At 40.8% G+C, this 19,676-nt stretch overlaps 1 protein-coding gene across 8 annotated transcripts in view; it reads right to left on the reverse strand.

The window, feature by feature from the left end:
• NAP1L4 (nucleosome assembly protein 1 like 4) overlaps nt 1-19,676 on the reverse strand; it is a 65,784-nt gene that overhangs the window by 11,136 nt on the left and 34,972 nt on the right. For 5 of the 8 annotated variants that reach the window (XR_012082410.2, XR_013540862.1, XM_072985675.2 and 2 more), the window contains exons 11-15: nt 18,209-18,231; nt 17,023-17,142; nt 11,293-11,322; nt 5,873-5,929; nt 2,944-2,981 (exon numbers count right to left, since the gene is read on the reverse strand). Coding sequence is in view for 6 of the 8 variants with exons in the window: in XM_072985675.2 (XP_072841776.1) it covers nt 2,976-2,981; nt 5,873-5,929; nt 11,293-11,322; nt 17,023-17,142; nt 18,209-18,231 (236 nt within the window). In the remaining 2 variants the exon portion in view is untranslated. The remainder of the gene's footprint in view (nt 1-2,943; nt 2,982-5,872; nt 5,930-11,292; nt 11,323-17,022; nt 17,143-18,208; nt 18,232-19,676) is intronic. The other 3 variants (XM_020788734.3, XM_020788735.3, XM_078383848.1) reach the window with 1 other exon arrangement.

The raw sequence follows: 19,676 nt of genomic DNA on the forward strand, positions 1-19,676 counted from the left end.
GAATCAATAATACACCAACAGAATCCGTATTATGTCCCGGGCTCCCACTTTCAGATACACTGATACACAGAAAACCGGGGACACAGAATTACAATAGACCACTGGAACTCCACCTTCCTGCCCTCCAGGTCTTACCTATTGCACAGAAAACCCTGGTGGACACAGTAGAGTGAGATTTTAATTCCATACCTAGTCCTACCTTCAGTCAATGGAAATATCTAACAGAAACACAATACAAAGCTGCAAGAATGGAAGTATAAAGAAACAACTAGGCCCAATGGATGATTTTTTCAAATTCACTTAAAAGTAACCAAGTTCTTGCATCTTATCTGCAAGGAACGGCTTGTTCATTCCAAAGCAAGCAACCTGAAATGCCACTATTATTGGGGGGGGGGGGGGACACAAGAAATTCATCTGTATACCCTCTCAAATCAGGAGGAAACCTAGATTAAAACCTCAACGGAGCACTTGAACATTGTGTCTCAGCATTTACTGGAGAATCTTAGAAAATGAATTCTACATAGAGATAACATAGTATTGCCTGATGCAAGCAGAAGCAACAAGAACACAAAAGTAACAAAAAAAGTTAGCTTTAGGATCAATCAGTAGCCTTGTCTAAGGCAATGCATAGGTATTGCTTCCACACTTTTGTCTACAAATAGTTAACTAGTACTTTGACATCTTTTTTCCATGCGACATGTCAGTCTGCTTAGGAGGACAAAACCCACTGTGTCTGGTCACTTTTGTTGTTGTTGTTTTGTTTTTTGACATTTTGCTTGTTCTCCAATTTCCCCTATTTTGCACCATCAAAACCAGAAGACGATTTCTGGATAATTCAAAAACTCGTCATATCTGTAATCCTTTAATGATCCAATAAGGATGATTATTCAATCCAGAAGAAAATAGAGTTATGCAATCCTAAAATGGATAGAGCAATTATACATAGGGAGAATGAAATTACTGCAAGACTAGCTGGCTATAGAGAAGATCCTGGTTTTAACCTAAACAGAATGAGGTGGTCTCTATGTTTTATTAAAACAGGGATGTGTGGAAAGCAGAAAACAGTATTCTGTGGGTTAAAGAAGAACAACTACGTATTAGCTACCCCTAAAAGCATAAAGTATCCACCAATGACAGGATGAGCAAAATTCTGTTGTGTAACTTTGCATCCAGTGCAACATGGACGGGATTTAATTTACACTAATCATAAACTTCATAACCCTCTGGTTTTAGGTTCCAAGACTCCCTTGCACTTCCTTTTGCCCTGGGGAAGCCTTTGGAAGCCTCAGGATGGGGCTGGGGAGCTTTCAAGTGTAAAAAATTGCTGCTGGTCCATGTTCAGCCAAGCACAAAATTATGCAACTAGACTCTGCCCATTATCTCAACCTACAGGTGACTTACTTATTACCCCTGTGCTTAATTACCTTGCTATCCCAGAGATGCAAAGAAATCAGGCTGATAGCATTTCTAATATGCCACAGAGACATGGATTTTATTTCATGTATGTAGAATTAAGCAGCATATGTAGACACTCAGTCTCCTACAGATGAAAGTGACCTGATAACACCTAAATGGAAAGTAATTTATGGATTTCTAGAACATTTTTCCTTTCATAATGGTCCTTCTAACTAACTTGAGCACTGAATATAATCTTTTAAATCACATGAACAGCCATTCAGTTCCATTAATTCTTTCCAGGATTTTTTTTCTTCAATTTTTTGTTATCTTCCTTAAATGTTCATTAATAAGATGTTAAAACACTAAAGCCTGTGAAAAATGAGAGAGTAGTACCTTTCAAGGCACAAAGAAACCATGCAATAGCAACATGAATCTCTGAGGCAGAAAATTAGATATTAAAAGAAGAACCTAACAGTTTATAGCCTATTCTTCTCAACCAACATACATATTGTTCAAAAAGAAACTGTAATATTAGCAAAAATCCTAGATGAAAATGATACAAGTCAGACACACAATTTAATGATTCAAGAAGTCTGTTGCTATCTCTATTGAATCTTAATGAGATCAGCAATCTATCCTAATATATTATCTGAAGTGCAAAGCAGAGAGGTTTATTAACATGAAAGAATGAAAGTGAAAATACTACACATCATTAAACTAATACAGTACAAAGTTAAAAAGAAAGAGATGAGGAAAATTAAGAAGAGTGTGTGTTAAAGGAAACTAGATGAACTACAAGACATGGATGACTAATTTGGCATAGGTACCATTATTAATCTAGCTGAAACTCAGGGTGTGGAAAAATATGATATGCAATAGCCTAGTTGTTCTAGTAAAGTATAGTTGCTTTAGCATAGATCTACTAGAACTCAATGGATTGGAGTGCAAGGCTATGGAGCCAGAGGTCAGGAGTCTGCATCCTTATTAAACCTCCCAGAAGAGAGGGATGTGTTGCTAGCAGGGTTATGTGCTCTGTATGGCATTTCGAAAGGTGCACAGTCCCAAACTCCCATCAGAAGAAAGGTCTGGTAAATCACTCCAGACTACTTTATACTTAGAAAACTATGGGAAGGTCACTGTTAAATTAAATTCAGTTTGATGGCACATAATTATGACAGAAGCTACAACACTTAAATGGCATGAAGAAATTTAACTACCAAGTTTATTCATTAAGACCTACACAAAGTAATACACACAAGTCAACACAATCACAACAAAAATACACGCATCTTAAAAGCACATAGCTAAAGAACAGAACGTGAACCACGAAGAAAGGGAAGTTTCTATAAATAGTAGCATCTTCCATAATTTTGCAGTTTTAAATGTCTGACTTTTTCTGAAGAGAAACTGAATCCCTGGTATCTAGATCAGGTACCCCATTTTTCAATTTACCAAACAAAAGAAAAAGAGGTACTTAAATGAACATTACATGGGCTACAACAATGGGAAGTCTGGAAGTTATGTATTAATGGAATTGAACCTTACCTATAAATGAATGAATGATAAACAGACTTAAATTACACCTAAATGGGGAAAAATTGAAAGGAACTGTCAGCATGAAAGAAAAGTGAAATGGACAAAAAATAGATAGCAACAACTAGCATTCCAGAAGATACATGAAATGGTTTCTCACATACAACCACTGTCTAAAATAATCAAGGTCATATTTTCAAGTAATCAAAATAATATTCTATCCCCCCACAAAAGACCCCTGACAGCCACTGATACATTTCACTTGTCAACTCAACAAGTATCCTCCTACCGATACAATAACTATGTGTGGGTCAAAAGAAACACCATCTTCATAAGGAATATACATAACGTAGTGCAGAGTATGATCGTTATGTCATGCAAGGCTAAGTGTATGTGTCTTCATCAATGCCAATACAATTTTCACATGTCAATATTTCTGGTATATCACATGCTCTACTTAGTTTAATATACAATCCTATGCTCCTCAACACATATTGTACATGTCTAGCTATCCACTTTTAAAAATCTTGTCTGAGAACAGATTCAAGAGAGAGTCCTGGCCATGCACAAGTTTTAACACAGGCCTATTTAGGGAATGGGATGGGGGGCATAGACAAAAGTAAGATTATTTCACTCCTGTCATTTTTCCTACATGGACTCAATATTTACTTAAGAGGAAAGACCATGTACAAATGTCATGTGACAATCAGACTGCAGTACATTTTGTTGCAAATCTCCATCTAGAAACTAATGTCATCTGCACATAGAGGATTTTTTGCCCTTACACACAGAGGAAATGTGGAGTATAGAAAGCAGTCTTTAGTACTGTTAAAAACATCAGGAACTTACCAAAGGAAAACAAAAGAAATACAACTGTAAATAAATAAACAGACCAAAAGCAAGACACTTATTCTGCAAGATTCCAAAGCTTGTAAAATATAGACGTATGCTTTGATCTAAGTGGTTCAGATATATTAATGTGAAGACAGTCAACGTGCATTAGTTATATTTTAATGTTAATGAAAGAACATGAATGTGCACTATTAAAAGAAAATGAGATGCACTTTGATTAATGTGATCAGCAGAAAAAAGTGAAGAAACTCTTTGAATTCAAACTATGTTGTACAAAAATAAAACGAGGCCTATGATAAAGTTAGAATGCTATAATTTATTGGTTGTTCTGGGTTTTTCGGGCTCTTTGGCCGTGTTCTGAAGGTTGTTCTTCCTGATGTTTCGCCAGTCTCTGTGGCCGGCATCTTCAGAGGACAGCAACCTGTGCTCTGGTGTAGTTGGCTTGGGAGTGCAGTATTTATGGCTGTGAGATAGGCTTTTATCTTTTTCTGTAGATGGGTGATTAGTGTGTATTGTTGTGCTAAGGGGACGAGATTATCTGTTCCTGTGGTTGATGGGTATCATTAGCTGGTCTTTTGTGTGTAGTGATCCCCTGTCCTTGTGGGTGGGTAGAGTTCGTTGACCTTTTCCACATAGTATGTTTGATAGCTGGGAGCCAAGTTTTGTTGAGCTTCATACTTTCCTCTTTTTTGTTGAAACTGTGCTTGTGCTTGTGGATTTCAATGGCTTCCCTGTGCAGTCTGACATAATGATTGCTGGTGTTGTCCAGTATTTCAGTATTTTGAAATAGAATTTCATGTCCAGTTTGTTTCAGGGCATGTTCAGCTACTGCAGATTTTCCTGGTTGTTTTAGTCTGCAATGTCTCTCATGTTCTTTGATTCTGGTGTGGATGTTTCGTTTTGTGGTTCCAATATATACCTGGCCACAACGGTATACTCCTGCGGTGGTGAGGGGGTCCCTTCTGTCCTTTGCTGACTGTAACATTTGCTGTATTTTTGTGGTGAGCTTGAATGCTGTTTGTAGGTTGTGTTTTTTCAAAAGTTTCCCCATGCGGTCCGTGACCCCTTTGATGTATGGCAGAAATACTTTATTTGTGGGTGGCTTTTTTCTTCTTCAGTTCGGTGTTGTTTTCTAGGCTTGATGGCTCTTGTGATTTCATTTTTGGAGTAGCCATTTGCCTGTAGGGCCTAATTCAGAAGGTTGAGTTCAGTGCTGAGAAACTGAGCTTCACAGTTCCGATTTGCCCAGTCTACCAGTGTTTTGATTGCGCCCCTTTTTTGTTGTGGGTGGTGGCTGGAGTTTTTGTGTAGGTACCGGTCTGTGTGGGTGGGTTTTCTGTAGACCTTGTGTCCCAGTCGGAGGTCAGTTTTGTGTAGGACCATGACATCTAAGAACGGGAGCTGGCCCTCTATTTTTTTTCCATGGTGAATTGTATATTTGGGTGGATGCTGTTGAGATGGTTGAGAAATTCTTCCAATTTTTCTTCAAATTTTCTTCCAATTTCTCACAATTTCCCACCCACACAGACCGGTACGTACACAAAAACTCCAACCACCACCCACAGCAAAAAAAAAGGGCATAATAAAAACACTGGTAGACCGGGCAAATTGGAACTGTGAAGCTCAGTTTCTCAGCACTGAACTCAACCATCTGAACTTGGCTCCCAGCTATCAAACGTACTACATGGAAAAGGTCAATGAACTCTACCCACCCACAAGGACAGGGGATCACTACATACAAAAGACCAGCTAATGACACCCATCAACCACAGGAACAGATAATCTCTTCCCCTTAGCACAACAATACACCCACAACAATACACACTAATCACCCATCTACAGAAAAAGACAAAAGCCTATCTCACAGCCATAAATACTGCACTCCCAAGCCAACTACACCAGAGCACAGGTTGCTGTCCTCTGAAGATGCCGGCCACAGAGACTGGCGAAACATCAGGAAGAACAACCTTCAGAACACGACCAAAGAGCCCGAAAAAACCAGAAAAACCATTAGATCCCGGCCGTGAAAGCCTTCGTGAATATACTATAATTTATTACTTAGCACAAGAATTTTTAAAATGTGGGTAACCTTAGGTTCACTCTCTGCATCTTCATCCTCCTCCCCTTCTTCTTCACCTTCCAATTCCTGTGTTTAAAAGGAAAGAAAAAAAAGGATAAGAATGGTTTTAAGGAGAAGCACGATAAAACAACATTGATATTTAACATGAAGGCTCCTTTCTTGACACACAGAGACATTCAACTATAGATGACTACCTTCTGCTTTTCAGAATACAGAATCATGTGAACGTAGAAAGCTGTTTCAAGCATACTAGGCAAGACCACTGGTCTAGTTAGCCTAGTATTACCCACTAAGACTTGCAATATCTCTCCAGGGCTTCAGCCAGGTTCTTTCCAGTTCCTACCTAAAGATGCCAGAAATCATGCATGTAAGCCATAAGCTGCGTTATTAAGCCATGCCCCCTAAACTTTCCCCCAGTTATCCTGTCCCATGCAAGCACTTCCTCAATTCCATTTCATGGCCCTGCTTGTAACAGAAAAGACACTCAGATGAAATACAGACATATGAAAACAAAAGGAAAATTTAGAATTCTGGGCAATGTGAAGAGAAGGCTACATGCTAAGGGTAGCCAGCTATCATGAGTGAATGATGGTGCATGCCTAACAAGAAGAAAACATCACAGTGAGTATAGAAGTCCCACTCTTATGTTACTGTAGGAAATATGTAACTGTAAGAGATATGCAAGGTAGGTGAGATTTTGTAATTTTCTCAAGATGGCGGCCATAGGAAAGACAAAAGATGTCTCTCAAAGAGCAGTTTATTATATTTTCCTGGAAGTGAATTTTCAGCGGAACACTGGAAATGAGAGGAGTGAGGGGAACCTCATTGCTCTGATGGAGCTCTGCATATGCAGCTTAGAGGGAATGTTGCTGAGAAGGTATCTAGATGTTTCCATCTTCCTGGGTGAAAGATTTGACAACCGAGCCAGTTTTTTCATCAAGTTCAGAGTCCCCTTGATATGATGGACTACAATAAATGAGCTCACAATGTTAATACTATGGCTTCATAATAAAAGAACCAGGACCTGTGGGTCCATTAGTACTTTGGTGATCATTTGATTGTTATATAATGACTTGAAAGTGTAGCCATGCTTGGGTAACCAACACAATATAATGAGTCTTCTTGAAAGGCACTTCTCATTTCCACCTGTGGAGCTTGAGCCATTATTACAAACAGCTAGCAGCAGGGGGAGAAATAACTTCTTAGTTGTGGGTTCTGCAGTCTTAAAAAAGCAATAACTACATTTAGTGAAGGTTAAACCACAGCGCTGCAGGTTAAACCATAGAAGCCTCTGTGCTGCAAGGTCAGAAGACCAGCAGTCGTAAGACTGGATTCATGCAATGGAGTGAGCTCCCATCACTTGTCCCAGCTCATGCCAACCTAGCAATTCGAAAGCATGTAAATGCGAGTAGATAAATAGGTACCACCATGGTGGGAAGGTAACAGCATTCCGTGTCTAATCGCACTGGCCACGTAACCACAGAAACTGTCTACAGTCAAACGCTGGCTCTATGGCTTGGAGACGGGGATGAGCACCGCACCCTAGAGTTGGACACGACTGGACTATATGCCAAGGGGAACCTTTACCTTTACCTAAACCACAGCAAGATCTCAATAAACAAGATATTCACACCGGAAATGCAAGTGCCCTTGAGAACCATTGTTGTGTGATCTGGAAAGCATGCTGAATATTTTCCAAAAGAGATGAATCCCTGGGTTTACTGTGGATGCCTACAGACTGGAAGCAATGAGACAGCTGGAACTGGTTTCTGAGTTGGCTAAGCAAGAATTTGCACTATTCTAGGTAATTCAGAGTGAATTGCAGAACCCTATGAACTCTGGGGAAATTTATGAATCAAAGCAAGACACTGCCAAGTTAAATGTTACAGATGAAAGCAGGAGAGTTAGTGCATCATGAGGGCAACCAGTTCTGTGATATTTGAGGGAAAGCCAAGGAAAAACCACAACTCTGTAGTGAAAAGTGATATTCCCTACAGTGATCTGTAGTTCATATGCAGTGATAAGAGTACAACATGAATAGGCAGGTATGATTCAGTGAGATTTACTGAGTTGTAGAAGCCCCCCTTGATAAAGAACTTCTTGAAAAGGTGCCTGGTTCTTCATATAGATCATAGAATTGTTCTGTGCGTGCTCCTAGAGAAAGCCCTACATAGTCTTGGAAAATAAAGGCTGAGGCTCAACTGGTATTTTTGACTGAGAATCCTTTAAGCCCAAGAGAAATTCATACCATGTCAAAGGGACCCTTTCACACTTCTGTTGGGCATGAACACTATTGTTATCAAAATTGCTTTAGAAACATAGTGCAAATTTTTCCAGCATCTAAGGGGTTCTAGCAAGCTGCCTAAATAGAGAGGGTGACAGACAATCTTGATCACAAAAGAGGGTACTTCGAATAATAGAACTGCTGATCCTGTGTTGTGGCAAGAGTCAGAGTAAATAGCTGTTAGGGGAAGCTTGCAAGATCACTCCCAGGAGCTTCTCTTGTTGATAAACAAAGCTGCTGCAAAGTTTCCTGTTTATGCAGCATGCCTCCTTTTCATACCATCAGGCTTACTGGGTCATTTTCCTGATGGAACTATCAGACACATATAAAGAGGGGACTAAGTGAAGGAATAGCAGCATGAAGGTTGGTTTTTTTTTTTAACAAAAAAAGGTGAGGGAAAGACACAGAAAACAGAAATGAAGTAGAACACACAGTGGGAGGATAATTAGAACAGTCTGATTTAAACAGATGAAAGTCTAGTTTCTTCTCCAGGTGAAAAGAGGAACAAATAGGAACATCAAAAAAATCTGTAACAAGCATCTGCAGATGGGGAATGTGAGGGAATTAAAGTTGCATGATCTGTGCCTTCTAAACAGTAGAAAATAATCCACAGTTGACTTCTCACACCAACAGGAAGAATGACTATAATGTATTGACTTGGTTTTTAACATGCCAGGATCTAAATTATTTGTAATTGGAAGTCAGTAGTCCTAGGACAGCAATGGCAAACCTATGGTATGTGTGCCACAGCTGGAATGCAGAGTCCTCTCTGTGGGCATGCAAGCCATGCCAATGCTGCTGCCCATGCCAGCCTGGTGCAGGGTGCGGCGCCACTCGCTATCAAGGCTCAGCTCAAGCTCACTCCGACACCATGTCCTCCGCCCGAAGGGAGCCCATGAGTGGCACTGTAGGTGGCAACTGGGCAGCAGTGGCAGGAGGAGGAGGAGTCGCACCTGCTCACCCCTCAGTGTGCATCACAGCTGCCCATTGACTGTGGCTCCGGAATTGCAGGAGAGCGAGCGATTGGGGCGGAGTGCAGTGCAGGAAGCCCAAGCGAGGGCCCTGCTTATATTTGAGGAGGGGGGAAGATGCCCCCTGGATGCCCTCTGGAGGACGCACCAGCCCAGAGGGTGCCCGCTGATTGGGTAGCTTGGGGGTTAAGGTATCCCGGGCCTCCTGGACAGGAGCTGGATCTATGCATTGATCTATGCAGTTTGGGCACTCAGGCTCACAAAGGTTTGCCATCACTGTCCTAGGATGTCCCTAGCAATATGCCACTGACCAGTAAACTTAAGCACCTCTCCTTTAATGCTGCCATGAATTTACATTAAATTATATGTTGTAATGAAGCAGTAAAACTTGTGAGACAGCTCAAAGCTTCACTAGTTTCACCTGAGGAGACATTTGGCAATTACAGTTATTAAAAGCTAGATTATTTTATCTATGAAAAGTTCCAATTTCTCTCAAAATATCTGAAAATAAGGAGACTTTAAACTCACTACAATAATAAACTACTGCTTATTTACAGTATTTTATGTCAGAAAAACACTGATGAGAAAAGTCCATTGTCCACATCTATTCACACATAAAATCACACGTTGGAACAAATGCTTTATAGTTTTTCCAGTCTTTCATTTCATTCTGAATAGGCATTCTTTTTTAAGATGCTAATTTTGTATCAGTCTCCTGTCCTGTAAAGAAACCATGCTTTTATCAGCCTTACTTCATACAGCATAAACGGGTAATAATTTCATATAATGGCTACCCAAGCATATAGGTTGGCTAACCCCTGCCTACCTACCTACCTACCTATTTTACTTATATGCCACCCAGACTACCCAAAGGTCTCTGGGCGGCTTATAACAATTAAAATACAGTTAAAAAAATACAATTGAAATATATACTCTAAAAATTGCCATCAGGACCCACAGTTGATATTTTTTCAATTAAAAGCCTTCTGGAACAGGAAGGTTTTGACCTAGCACCGAAATGTCATCAGTTAACCATCAGCCTTGGGTCCAGGTTAGGCTTTTTTAGGAGTGGCCAAATTACCGCCTCTTTCAAGGTGGTAGGGACCACTCCCTCTCTCAAAGAGGCGTTCACGGCCTCCTGGACCCAGGTGCAAACCCCCCTGGCAGATCTTCCAATTAGCCAAGATGGGCAAGAGTCAAGCGGAGTGGTGGTAGAATGGACAGAACCAAGCACCCTGTCCACATCCTCAGGTCTCAACAATTGAAACTCATCCATTAATACTTGACCCAAGCACGACACACTAGACTCATCCTCTGATTCTGCAGTAACGCTGGAGTCCAGCCCATTGCGAATCAGAGCGATTTTTCCCTCAAAATGAATGGCAAATTCATCACAGCGAGCTGATGAGCAGTCCAGGACCTCTACCGGATTTCAAGGTTGAAGAAGATCCAGGACCACCCGAAACAACTCTGCTGGATGACATTCTGAGGAAGCAATACGGCTGGAGAAATATTGCCATTTCGCCAGCCGTAGTGCCACAAAATAGGCCCGATAATGGGCTCTAAGTCGTGTTTGATCAGACTCCCAGTGGGATTTCTTTCACCTGTGCTCTAGCCATCTTCATCGCACACAGTTCAGAAGTATACCAAGGAGCTGTCTGGGCTCTGCGTGCAGGGAGAGGGCGCTTAGGCACAATTGTGTCAACCGCCCGGGTCATCTCCCGAATCCACAGGGTGACCTGAGCTTCGACTGGAGTGCTGACCATATCAGATGAATAATCCCCCAGAGCATTCAGGAAACTATCCGGATCCATTAGTCTCCGAGGGTGGATCATCTTAATAGATCCCCCACCCTTGCAGAAGGCAGAAGCTAGTAGACTAAACTTGACCAGGAAGCGGTCTGGCCATGACAATGGGGTCACAACCAGCCCCGCCATATCCAAACTACCATCTTCCAGTCTCGTTGAGAAAACCAGGTATTACTTGCATAAAGAGCTGTTAAGGAAAATATGTTCTTATAATCAGTTGGCAACATTATGGGCATGAAATCACATACAATGCCTCTGAAACAAAAACCTCTTCAGATTACTGAAAGTTAATATTCCCCTCTTTTCTTGCAATGGAATGCACATTCTCTCTTCAATGAATCATAAAGTTCAGCAGATTTTGCTCACCTCCTCTTCTCCTTCCTCTCCTTCTTCAAACTAAGAGCAAGAAAAGTTGTTTACTTTAAACATCAGCAGAAAAAAACCACATTTACATGAAGGTATGCATTCCAGGCTGTCTCATTTCTCTGTAGCTCATAATTAGTTGACATAACTTCAAATGTATATTGTTTTATATAAACACTGTCAAAACACAGAATACAGTCTTTCTGAATTCACATCATTTTTCTTTCAGAGAAGGGAAAGGAGATTGAAAAATTTAGGCTTTTAAAAATAAATGCACATCTCCTTAGTAACAGAATGGAATAGAATAAAATAAATAAAAGCAACAATTCTTTGAGATACTTTTGCAATATTGTAGCTAAATGCAAAACTGCTTAGCAATTTTTCATCACATTAATAAATTATGGCAAAGATCACCTGTATAACTAGCCTCTTCTCTAGCCTTGTTTGGTAGGACTAGGTAAGAATAGTTACCAAAAAAGGAACAGAGGTTATTTACCTGTAACTCTGGTTCTTCGAGTGGTCATCTGTGAATTCACACTAATGGGTTTAATCTAGGACCGCCCCCTAGCCTTGATGCTGTGAGAGTAAGTGTGGAACTAGAGGGAGGGGGAGGTGATCACTGCTGATGGAACAGAGCAGGGTGAACCATGGCTGCCTTGGCCACTAGGAACCTATGAGGATTGCGCTGGCCTGGTCTTGTCTGATTTTGGATATTGTCCTGAGGAGTAGAGGGATGGCAGGAAAGAAGTATATGAGATGCGTAGTCCAATCTGCCAGCAGTGTGTCCCCTAGTGATCCACGTCCCATGCCAGCCCTTGAAAAGAATAGATCTTCTCCATTTTGAGGAGTAGCAAACATGTCAATTTGGGGGTGACCCCAGAGTTTGCAAAGGTGAAGGAACACTGACTGTTCGAGAGACCATTTGTGCATTTCGGTATGTAGTCTACTCAGTCTGCCTGCCACTAGATTGTCCTGTGTGGCAATGTGTATTGCCGTGGGAAAGATGTGGAGTTCGAGACACGATTCCCAAAACTCCACTGTGAGATAAAAAAGTGGGAGGGAGTGCGTGCCTCCTTGTTTGTTGATGTAAAATAATGCGGTGTTGTTGTCCATTATTACTTGGACAATGTTGCCGCGGATCAATGGTTTGAATGCTCTGAATGCCTTGAAGATGGCTAGAAGCTCTAGGTTGTTTATATGGAGGGCTCTTTCCCTGCAAGACAGGTTGGCATGAATGTGAAGATTGTAGCAATACATGCCCCTGCTTGCGTCTGTTGTAATTTGTACTGTTGGTTGAAGGGGAGTAAAAGGCCGCCCCATGAAAAGGTTGGATGGGTTACCCCACCAACGAAGTTGAGAGTTTGGAGGTGACTCTGAAGTTTTGATGCCAATTTGTCATTGGATTGAAAAGAGTGAGGTACCAAGACTGAAGGGAGCGCATTTTCAGCCTGGCGTGTAGGATAATAGAGGATGTAGAGGCCATAAGGCCTAAGAGGCACTGAGCAGAATGTGCGGTGACGTAAGAGTGGGGATGAAACTGACTGATTAGAGAGTGAAGTTTGTTGGCTCTTTCTTGAGGAAGAAAAACTCTTGCTCTGGTAGAGTCGAGAAGAGCACCTATGTAATTGATGGTTTGAGTGGGAGCGAGGATTGATTTTTTTGATTTTTAGGCCATCTTTCAAGGTGGTAGGGACCACTCCCTCTCTCAAAAAGGTGTTCACCTGGACATCTTTGAGAGCTTGAGGCTGAGGAGAGACTACGAGCCAGTCTATGTATGGAAAAACCAAAATTGCCAAAGTATGTAGATGAGCTGCTACGGGTGCCACGCATTTCGTAAATACTCTTGGTGCTGTAGAAAGGTGGAATGGGAGAGCCTTGAATTTGTAGGTCTGATTTCCTACAAAATCTGAGGAATCTGCAATGGTCTTGACGGATTGTGATGTGAAAGTATGCATTGCTTAGATCTATTACGGCAAACCAGTCGCCCTTTTGAAGAATTGGTAGAATTCGTCCTAGTGTGACCATACGGAATCTTTTTGGACTTATATAGTAATTGAGTTCTCGAAGGTCGAGGATAAGTCTTAGTCCGCCATCTCGTTTTGGGACGGTGAAATAACGGGAGTAGAAACCTGGGTGGTGATCTGTAGTAGTGTTGGGAGATATGGCGTCTTTTGAGAGGAGAGAATGAATTTCTTGTTGGCGGACAGCAGATGGTGACATTAGAACGATCCTTGATGGGGGGGTAGATAGGCGAATTCTATGCCATAACATGTAGCAATGATGGTGAGTATCCAAGAGTCGGTTGTGATGGATGCCCAGGATGGAAGATGGGTTGATAGACGAGTGGTTGCTGCTGAAGGAAGGTAAGTTTCATGGATCTGGGGAATGAGAAAGTCAAAGGTCCTGTTTTTGTTTCTTTTTGGGGTGGCAGATTGTTTTGGTCGCTGATGTACTGCATGCCTAGGTTGAAATGAGATGGTTGGTTGGGATGAATATTTATTCCTATCGTAGAATAGTTTTGATTGTTGGTACTGATAAGGGCTGCGCCACTGAGGGCATTTCGGTCTGTAATATGGCTGGGTATTATATGAGCATGCTGTCTTTTTAAATTTTTGCAGATTCTCCAGGATTTCCTCTGTTTTGTCGTCAAACAGGCCAGAGCTGTTAAATGCTAAGTCTTTGATTCTCATTCTCACATCATCTGCGATACGTGAAGACCTTAACAATGCATATCTACGGAGGGCCACTGCAGTGGCCATGTGTCGGGAAGAGGCATCGATTATGTGCCTAGCTATGATCCTTTCTTCGCACGCAAGAGCCATGGCTTCCTGGTGAAAGGCTAGCCCACAGGCCTTATATTCGCCTAAGGCAGACTGAAGAGACAGGAGAGCTTTGTTCCACAAATAATGGTGGTAGGCTCCCATAGCTGCAGTGTAATTGGCAGTGCAGAGAATGAAGGGAGTAGATCCTGCGTCCTACAATATCAAGTTTTCTGCCTTGTTATTAGGTGTTGTGCTAGAGCGATTACGCGCCCTGTTTTGAGTAGCATCAACAATGTTAATTGGGAGGTGGATGCTCAAACAAGAAGGCAATATTGTCTCCATGCATTTTATAAAGGTTTTCAAATTTACGAGACCTCTGTGGTACAAGAGACAATTTTGTCCAGGTTTGTTTAGTGAGTTCAAGCAAAGAACGAATGAAACTTATGCTCAGAGGCAGAGTTTGCTGGTCATTAATGTCTTCAAAGACTTTATCTGATTGAACCTGGGAAGGCTGTTGCACATCCAGTTCCATAGCTTTGGCTATACGTAAAACTAATTGTGAGTATGAGGAGAAATCATCAGATGGAGATGGTGGGTTGTTGGTGTTAATGTCAGAGTCTGGTGTTGGCAAGTTGGGTGGGGATTCCTGATCCAGAGTGGAGTGGGAGGAATCCGAAAAAAAGGAATGAGAAGAAGAGGTGGAAGAAGCTGGACAATATTGTGAAGGAGTTGGTTCTGGAAGATTATGGTGAGTTTTTGCTAACATGCGTTGAGTCGGTACCAAAGCAGCATGCACTTTGGAGTGTTTCTTGTGTGGTTCTTTGGTACCAGTAGGTACGGGCTGAGGACCAGTGTAAGTTGTGGTTGATTGTACCGATGGTTGATGCGGCTGTTGAGATGAAGCGGTTACTCGGGATCATTTCGGTACCGTGGATTGAGGTTGGGAATGATCAGAGTGTTGCCTTTTCTGTGATTTATGTCTCGGTACTGGTATGGGTGGTACCGAATCGTCATCTGAGGAGGAACGGGACTGGTAGATGTTGTGGTACCGAGGCCAATACCGAGAAGGAGATGAGTTGGAGATGTCTGATTCATAATCGTATCGGCATTGGTGGCAATAATCCCAGTAGAAATCGAGATTGGATGGATGGTACCGATGCACTCGATAATGAGAGCATCTATAGGCAGGGTCATAATACTCCAGTGGTTCGTAGAGTGTGACCCATTTAGACTGCCTGTATCTTCTAGACGGTTCTCAGGATGCGAAGGGCCCAGTAGGTGTAGCGGATCTCACAGAATCGGCACCATGATGAGATGATTTTGACACGTGATGTTCTTTCCTCAATTTCTTACAGGGAGGAGAAGCATCGGGTGCCTGGTACACTGAGTCGGAGTCGCCCATCGAAATGGAGCGAACTGTTGAGAGAGGACTCAAGTATAAAGACGTCAGTATCATAGTGACTTCCGCGGTATCAACCAGTGAAGTTGGAGACAGGGCTAGTATCAGAGACTTGGGATGGGTGGAAGGAGGTAGAAGGGTCTCTACCAAAGAGTCAACTCGTATAGTAGGTTGATCCTGAATTGGTGGTTGGTCCGATACCGTTCTGCACGGATGGGATTCGGCAGATGATTTCTTGCGGGTTTTTTAATTTCGATTATATCAAAAGGGGACTTTGGTATGGAAGTCCATTTGGTAGAACTTGCCGGTTTAGATTTAGATCTTTGGAAGTTCTTGGAGCTTAATTTAACAGTCGGAGAGACGGGAAGTGGAACTGGTGATTGTCTCGGAGGTTGTGGATTGTGAGGTGAATCCATGGCCTGACAAGGTTGAAGTGATTTTTCCCAAAGGAAAGACCTAAAGCGCTGCTGTCTTAATTTGAGAGCTTGCTTGGTAAAATGTTTACAAAATTGACACAAAGATGTTTGGTGTGATTCTCCCAAACAGAAGAGGCAGATGTTATGGTTGTCTGTTAGCGGGGCTTTGTTTGAGCACAAAGTGCACTTTTTGAAGGGGGGAAGGGGTGCCATAAATGTTGGGAAGGGGAAGGGGGCGGTCAATAAAAAGGCAGTCTCTTACAATTCTTGCAGTAGAAGAAGATCGTGATTGAATGATAGAGATTATTTGAAGATTAATAGAGTTTAAATAACTGCTTTATTAGGCATTGCAACAGATGGATGGCAGCTTGACAGAGGAGACCTCAGCTGCGGCAAAAAGGAACCAAGGTGATTGAGAGGGCGGGCGAACCTCGTAGGCTAGGAGGGCGGTCCTTGGCGAACGTAGCATAAAGCTCTAGAGTATTCTGGAGATCTTGGCGCAGATTAAACCCATTAGTGTGCATTCACAGAGACCACGAAGAAGTATTACAGTTACTAATGCCTCTAGGAAACAAGACTGGAAATTCCAAAGTAAAATGTTGCTGAGTTTATTGCACTTCTAGGCAAGCAATTCTTTTGGTATCTACACTTATGTGAAGAATAACAGCTTACTTTACAGTACTGCTTTAAGAATCACTATCACACAAAACAGAATGCTTTGAATGCCATTTAAATTCCACTGCAGTGGTTAACACAACTTTTTGCAACAAGTATTTTTGTGCACTATACCTTCATGTTTAGCAGGAATGGCCTTATTCAGGATTTCAGCCAAGCAATTTTGAAGGGTGCTGCTTTAGTAATTCTTTTAATTGTTACACATAGTAACAGTTCTCTTTTCTCCATGAATGCTTTCCAATATCATTAATTTGGCAGATACCACATGAATTTGGTTCTCCAGAGGTAGTGATAAAGAAAAAACAAGACTCAAACATACTGGCAGCCAAGTGACTATCCTCAAAACATCTGACAATCTGAGTAAGTACTTTAAAAAAAGAAGCAGTGAATTCTCTGTAACTAAACCTGGCTATTACAAGAAGCAACAGGACTTTTTAAAAATTATGTACAGATATATTAAAATAATTTTAAAATTGCATACATTGTCATCATCCTCGATAGCTTCCCCAGTAAAATAGAGTACAGCACGGGGCACTATTCTTTCACGAAAGAAGTGCCCAACTTCAAAATCTATAGCTAGAGTACACTCCGAATCTTCATCCTGGAAAGTCAAAAAGAAATATGAGAATATCACCATAAAAGAAATGTTTAAATGTGTGATTTGAAGTTAAAATAAGAATCAGGTAAGGAGTTTCTAAACTACTGCACAGCTGTGCATGGAGCTATAAAACATTTTCCTGGTCTCCAAACCTGAACATTTCAATGCTGCATCAAGCAAGGTCAACATAATTTTTAGATACTTTCAAGACACTAAGCTAAGCTATGAACATCAGTTTTCCAATACAAAACAGAATATCGCTTGACGATGATAATGTGTTCCAGCAAAATCAGTTAAGCAAAATCGTTGTCAAGCGAAAAAAATCCCCATTGGAATGCATTGAAAACAGGTCAATGTGTTCCAATGGGGGAAATACCTCATCGTCCAGCGAATATTGCCCATAGAGAACCGCCGATCAGCTGTTCTAAATTGCTGTAATGTAAAGCTTCCGTCCGAAAAGCAGCCATTTTGATAAGGGAGGGCAGCCATTTTGAGAAGGGAGGGAAGTCATTTTGCGGAGCCGGAAAAAAACATTGTTTTGCGAAAAAATGGTAGGCGAAGCAGGCTCCTAATCAACGTAAACCGGATTTCCCCCATTGGAACCATCGTTGACAAAAATGTCATCGTCAAGCAATTTCGACGTCGTGCAGGGTAAGCGTCTAGCGAGGCACCACTGTACTACTTTACTGTACAATTTGTGACAAATGTTGGAGAAAAGGCAAATAGATAATGTGTACATGTGTGAAAAAGAGTATGATTTGTATATTATAAGAAGCTTGTTTTGCTAGTAACAAAAAAAGTATCTCATAAACAAAACCACATCAGGCAGACATGAAGCAGCAGTTTGAAAATAAACCAGAGTGCAGCTGGTTTAAACAGAGATGATTCAGCATTTTGATACTGGATGCAATATATTATACATGAAAATTACAACCTCCTCCATTCCCATAGTAGCAAAAATACAATTGATCACTCAATTCCCTTTGAAGTTTCTTTTGTGAGACAATTTACTCAACTTGTCTAATGTGAGGGACAGGTATAGGTATAACAACACCGAAATAAGACTTACCAGTGATTCTCCATCTCCTGAAACTATAAAGTGATAAAAAATTAGTCTAAGCTTATATAATCAGAAAGAAAATCTATTTGCTTTAACCTCAAATTTGGCTCACAAAACAGGGACTGGGGAAACTGATGCTGTCAAGTGCATCATAATGTTAAAATGCAGATATACTATTATAAAACCAATAGTCTACTGGCAGCAGAACTTTCTTGTTCTGTTCAAGTGCAGCAGGGAGCCCTATTTTAGATCACCCTGCTACACTTGAAAATTGCTTCTGGTATTCCAGCTCTCCAGAGCAGATCATGTGAGGTACTGGATACAGCCATAGGGAAAGGTTTCCGCTACTCCCGAACAGTTTTGCTAGACAGTGCCATTCCATCAACAAAGATACACCTCTGGATCCCTCCTTCTGGTATAGTCACATACTTCTACTAAATAGTACAGTGACTTACAAAATTAACAAATAAAGAACAAATCTAGACCTGTTTTTTTCCAAGCCACAGAGTGCTCCTTTTTTCAATACTGTAGTCTGAACTAGACTAGCTATTAAACCTATTTGGTTTTACACAGATTAGTGATATGTGGGACTCTACCACCCTCATGCGGTAGAATCTGAAATTAGCAAATAGATAATAGTGCATATATAACCCTTTTTCCTTCATTAGACAGGATGGATAAAAATCTTTTTAACAAAAAGGCTTTAAATCACATTTTAATTTTTTTTAATTCAAACAATAAAAAATCTAATTTTTAAAATTTAAATCATGATTTAAATAGATGTGAATTAATTCAATTCCACCCTACCACCAGACAAAACAGAAGTTTATAGTAATTTCAAATACAGCTCAAACTGTGTGAGACATACCTATGACAAATTTGAAGCTTGAGCTATTTAGATGCAATATTGTCAATTTACAAGCGACATCAAGTAGGTGGTTTTACATCCTATTAGCTTCAAGATATATGGATTAATAATACATAATTTCTACCAAATCTTTTCCTACAAAAAAGGCATTTTTACCATCACCATCATTGCCTATCACGAAAAGAACTTTCATTAGTGGTGCCTGTTTTATTTTTCCTTGTCAATTTCTTACTCTTGCTAATTTATTGTAGTGCAATTTATGTCAGCATGAAAAAAATCCAAACCCCATAAGCTGATACATAACACTATCTTTTTTTAAAAAAACAGTCTTGCCTGCCAGCTCTTTGGTATGAGAAAAAACGCTTGTCAACAATCCGCTCCAGTTTTTACAAAAATAGATTCCAAAAACCCTAAGATATAGTATCTTCTGAAAAATGTAGAAACAAATTGCAAAAGTCATTTCAGCTCTCATATACAAATCTAACCCACTATGGAGATGCAGCAGTGCATTTAAAATTATTCTTTCATGTCTCATATAAGCCAAACATGCAAATTACAGTCACTGTATTTTTCCATGTATAAGATGATACTTTTACCTAAAATATTTAG

This window comes from Pogona vitticeps, chromosome 1, assembly GCF_051106095.1.
Source record: "Pogona vitticeps strain Pit_001003342236 chromosome 1, PviZW2.1, whole genome shotgun sequence".
Lineage (NCBI taxonomy): Eukaryota > Metazoa > Chordata > Lepidosauria > Squamata > Agamidae > Pogona > Pogona vitticeps.